Below are 5,000 nucleotides of genomic sequence, written 5' to 3'. Positions count from 1 at the left end.
CCGACCGGCGGACTTAGAGCCGGAGCGGCGCCGCCGCCCGGCCCGGATGCGGGTAGACCTGTTCCCGCCGACCGGCGGACTTAGAGCCGGAGCGGCGCCGCCGCCCGGCCCGGATGCGGGTAGACCTGTTCCCGCCGGCCGCCGGACTTAGAGCCGGAGCGGCGCCGCCGCCCGGCCCGGATGCGGGTAGACCTGTTCCCGCCGACCGGCGGACTTAGAGCCGGAGCGGCGGCGCCGCCGCCCGGCCCGGATGCGGGTAGACCTGTTCCCGCCGGCCGCCGGACTTAGAGCCGGAGCGGCGGCGCCGCCGCCCGGCCCGGATGCGGGTAGACCTGTTCCCGCCGACCGGCGGACTTAGAGCCGGAGCGGCGCCGCCGCCCGGCCCGGATGCGGGTAGACGTGTTCCCGCCGACCGGCGGACTTAGAGCCGGAGCGGCGGCGCCGCCGCCCGGCCCGGATGCGGGTAGACCTGTTCCCGCCGGCCGCCGGACTTAGAGCCGGAGCGGCGCCGCCGCCCGGCCCGGATGCGGGTAGACCTGTTCCCGCCGACCGGCGGACTTAGAGCCGGAGCGGCGGCGCCGCCGCCCGGCCCGGATGCGGGTAGACCTGTTCCCGCCGGCCGCCGGACTTAGAGCCGGAGCGGCGGCGCCGCCGCCCGGCCCGGATGCGGGTAGACCTGTTCCCGCCGGCCGCCGGACTTAGAGCCGGAGCGGCGCCGCCGCCCGGCCCGGATGCGGGTAGACCTGTTCCCGCCGGCCGCCGGACTTAGAGCCGGAGCGGCGCCGCCGCCCGGCCCGGATGCGGGTAGACGTGTTCCCGCCGGCCGGCGGACTTAGAGCCGGAGCGGCGCCGCCGCCCGGCCCGGATGCGGGTAGACCTGTTCCCGCCGACCGGCGGACTTAGAGCCGGAGCGGCGCCGCCGCCCGTCCCGGTCGCGGGTAGACCTGTTCCCGCCGACCGGCGGACTTAGAGCCGGAGCGGCGCCGCCGCCGCCCGGCCCGGATGCGGGTAGACCTGTTCCCGCCGACCGGCGGACTTAGAGCCGGAGCGGCGCCGCCGCCCGGCCCGGATGCGGGTAGACCTGTTCCCGCCGACCGGCGGACTTAGAGCCGGAGCGGCGGCGCCGCCGCCCGGCCCGGATGCGGGTAGACCTGTTCCCGCCGACCGGCGGACTTAGAGCCGGAGCGGCGGCGCCGCCGCCCGGCCCGGATGCGGGTAGACCTGTTCCCGCCGGCCGGCGGACTTAGAGCCGGAGCGGCGCCGCCGCCCGGCGGCGAGTGGACCCGGTCTCCGAGCCCCGTGGGTAGAGCTCCTGTCCAGGTCCGGCAGCTAGAGCCGCTCCGAGGGCTCGGCGAGGGCCCTCGGCCGGCGCCGAAGCGCTGCCGTTTCCGGCCGGTGCTCCGAGCGTGGCACCGAATTCACGGAGCGAGCAGACGGCGTGCGACCGCTCGATCCGTCGGTCGGCGCGCCGGCGTGCCCTTCCGGCCCTGCCCCGACCTCCCCGATTTCCCACAGTTCTTAGGGAGTCCTTCCAGCGCGCATGCTCCGTCCAGTACTCTCCCGGGGGGCTCGTTGCGGGGACTCCATCTCCCGTGGCCCTTTGCGGCAGACTTCCTCTCCGGCGTTAAGGCTTTCCCCTGCCCCGAGGCTGAAAGAAGAAACGTTCTCTGCGGGGCGGGGAAGCCCGGGGAGTAACTGGGACTCTCTTTAGGCGGCACGGCTGCGGCCGACCGGGCTCGGCCGCCTCGGCGCCGCCGGGAAGAGCCGATGTCCGAGAGTAGCGGCTAGAGCCGGTCTCGGGGCTTAGCGCTGCGCTTTCTGCCCGGCGCTCCGAGCGTAGCAGCCTTTCCCCTGCCCCGAGGGTGAAAGAAGAGACGTTCTCTGCGGGGCGGGGAAACGGGGAGAGCAACCGGGACTCTGCCCGGGTGGCACGGCTGCCGCCGCCTCGGCTCGGCCGCAGAGGTGCGCAGCGGGTAGAGTTGTCGTCCGTGCCCGGCGGGTAGACCCCTGGTCCGAAGCCGGCGGGTAGACCTGGTGTCCCGGGGCAGCGGGTAGACCTGTGGTCCGGGCTCGTCGGCTCGAGCCGCTCTCCGAGTCGGGTGGCTGGAGCGGGTTCCGAGCGCTTAGCCGAGGCCCTCGGCGGGTGCCGAGGCGCCGCCGTTCCTGCCCGGGGCTCCGAGTGGGAAAGAGAGGGCGTTGTCCGCGGCGCGGGTCCAGAGGGGGAGTAGCTGGGACTCTCTTAAGGTGGCAGGGCGGCGGCCGACTGGGCTCGGCGGCGGGGGTGCCGGTGGGTACAGCTGCTCTCGGAGCCCGGCGGGTAGACCTGTTGTCCGAGCCCGGCGGGTAGACCTGTTGTCCGAGCATGGCGGGTAGACCTGTTGTCCGAGCCCGGCGGGTAGACCTGGTGTCCGAGCCTGGCGGGTAGACCTGGTGTCCGAGCCCGGCGGGTAGACCTGTTGTCCGAGCCCGGCGGGTAGACCTGGTGTCCGAGCCCGGCGGGTAGACCTGGTGTCCGAGCATGGCGGGTAGACCTGGTGTCCGAGCCCGGCGGGTAGACCTGGTGCCCGAGCCCGGCGGGTAGACCTGGTGTCCGGGCCCGGCGGGTAGACCTGGTGTCCGAGCCCGGCGGGTAGACCTGGTGTCCGGGCCCGGCGGGCAGACCTGGTGTCCGGGCCCGGCGGGTAGACCCGGTGTCCGAGCCCGGCGGGTAGACCCGGTGTCCGGGCCCGGCGGGTAGACCTGGTGTCCGGGCCCGGCGGGTAGACCTGGTGTCCGAGCCCGGCGGGTAGACCTGGCGTTCGGGTTAGGCGGGTAGACCTGGTGTTCGGGCCCGGCGGGTAGACCTGGTGTCCGGGCCCGGCGGGTAGACCCGGTGTCCGAGCCCGGCGGGTAGACCCGGTGTCCGAGCCCGGCGGGTAGACCTGGTGTCCGGGCCCGGCGGGTAGACCTGGTGCCCGAGCCCGGCGGGTAGACCTGGCGTTCGGGTTAGGCGGGTAGACCTGGTGTTCGGGCCCGGCGGGTAGACCTGGTGTCCGGGCCCGGCGGGTAGACCTGGTGTCCGAGCCCGGCGGGTAGACCTGGTGTCCGGGCCCGGCGGGTAGACCTGGTGTCGGGGCCCGGCGGGTAGACCTGGTGTTCGGGCCCGGCGGGTAGACCTGGTGCCCGAGCTCGGCGGGTAGACCTGGTGGCCCGGGCTTCCGGGCCGACCCGTTCGCCCAGTCGGGCGCGGCCGGCCTCGTGCCCCGCCGGGTGCTGTCGAGCATCAGGTCTACCCGGTTCCGGGGCTGGCGAGCATCAGGTCTACCCGGTTCCGGAGCCGGCCGATGCGGCCGCCGCGGCCGCCGCAGGCGGCCCGCGCCCCGGCGGCGTCCCGGCGCAGGGCCACCAGGTCTACCCGGCTCCGGCGGGACTTAGGCGCCTGTCGGCATTTTCGGGGTAGACCTGTTGTCGCGGCCGGCCCCGGAAGTCGGCCAAGGGGTCGCTGTCGGGCGCCGCCTCCGGTTAGGTCTAGGCGAGAGGCGGCCTGCTCTCGCGCGCCTCCCCGCTGAGGAGCCTCGAGCCGCTTCGGAGGCGCGGCGGCGCCAGGACGCGTCTGTCCGTATTGTGGGCAGGGGTTGTCTAGCAGCGCGGGTTCCGAGGGCCCCTTTTCTTCCGCGTCTGCTGCCGCGCGGCCTTCGGCGCGTGCCACGGGCCGGCCAACCCCACGAGCGGCAGGAAGGCCGGCGCGAGAAAGCCGCGGGGCTCTCGACCGGCTTCCTCGGGCGGGCCCGATGACGGGAGAGGAAGACGAGAGCCGAGCGCGAAAGCGCAGCCGAGGGAGTGCGGGACTGGGACGGCCGAGGGGGGCCCGCGGGGGCCCGACAGCAGCGTCCAGCCCGAGCCGGTGGCGGCTGCCGGCTCCCCGAGGGCCCCGGGCGAAGGCGATGGTGTGCGAGGGCGGCGAGGCGGCGGCGTCTCGTCCTTTCGGTGGGCCGGCCTTAAGCCGGCGCCCGTCGTCCGGCGGCGGCGGCGGGCATTGTTGCGGGCGGTTGGCGGCCGGGGCTCGAAGGGCCGAGCCCGCGCGGGCTTTTTCCCCGGCCGCCTCCCGAGAGCCCCGAAGATGGCCCGGGCCTGGGTGGCGGCGCCCTGTCCTCGGCTGCCGGGCGGCAGCGGTGCCGGCGGCGTGCCGGGGACTGGCGGTGGGCGTGCGGCCTCGCCTGGGCCCGGCCGGTTGCCGGAGGGGCTCGGTGACGGGACCGCCCGATGGTCGGGCGAGGCGGCGCCCTCGGCGCGCCTCGGCTCTTTTGTTCGTTCCCCCTTCCTCGGCCCTAAGCCGGGGACCCGCCCAGCGGGCCGAAGGCGGCGGCGCCGGCCGGCCAGGCTGTGGCCGGCGGCCGCGCCGGCAGACCGAGAACCCGACAGAGTCGCCGGGGAGCCCTGGGGACGCACGATGGCCGTTGGCGGGCGAGGCGGCGGCGCCTCGCCCCTCCCTCCTCTTAGGCCGGCGCGAGAGCCACGGCGGCCGGGCGGCCCGTGCGGTCGGGCCTGCCCCGCCGGCCTGGCTGCCGGAGGGCTGGGTTCCGCGAAGGTCTGTCGGCCGGGGGCCGGGTTGCGGGCGAAGTGGGGCGCCCTCCCGGCCTTTTTTTTCCGTTTTTTTGATTTTTGCTCCGGCGGCCTTAAGCCGCAGCACGCCGAGCGCGCCAGGGAAGAGAAAGTGCGTGAGAGCGCGAGAGCGGCCCGGCAGCGGCCGGCCGCCGCCGAGGCGCGAGCCCGTGGGCAGCGAGAGGGAATCGGGGAGCGAGGGGCGCGGGCCCCGCCCCGAGCCCCGGGCGGCCGTGGCTAGCACGGCGAGCGAGAGGCGCGCGTGCTTTTTTCTCGGGGGCTTTTTGTTTTTCTCCCCGTCGCCGTCCCCCGGCCTTTCTGGGGGAAGCCGACGGCCGCGAGGCGGGCGAAAGCCGGTGGCCCCGCGGCACGTTCGGTGGCGCTTTCGCACGCTGGAGGTGCCGCTCTGCGGGGGGCGG

At 75.6% G+C, this 5,000-nt stretch overlaps 1 protein-coding gene across 1 annotated transcript in view; it reads right to left on the bottom strand.

The window, feature by feature from the left end:
• Positions 1-3,268: 3,268 nt before the first annotated feature.
• Positions 3,269-5,000, bottom strand: part of LOC135408674 (collagen alpha-1(II) chain-like) — a 5,785-nt gene continuing 4,053 nt past the window's right edge. The window contains exon 3 of the mRNA XM_064643725.1: positions 3,269-5,000. This exon is cut by the window's right edge and continues 866 nt beyond it. Coding sequence (XP_064499795.1) covers positions 3,269-5,000 — 1,732 coding nt within the window.

Source organism: Pseudopipra pipra, unplaced genomic scaffold (genome assembly GCF_036250125.1).
Source record: "Pseudopipra pipra isolate bDixPip1 unplaced genomic scaffold, bDixPip1.hap1 HAP1_SCAFFOLD_56, whole genome shotgun sequence".
NCBI classification, from domain to species: Eukaryota; Metazoa; Chordata; class Aves; order Passeriformes; family Pipridae; genus Pseudopipra; species Pseudopipra pipra.
Note: the sequence above shows the minus strand (reverse complement) of the source record. Positions and strands in the feature narration are given on the sequence as shown.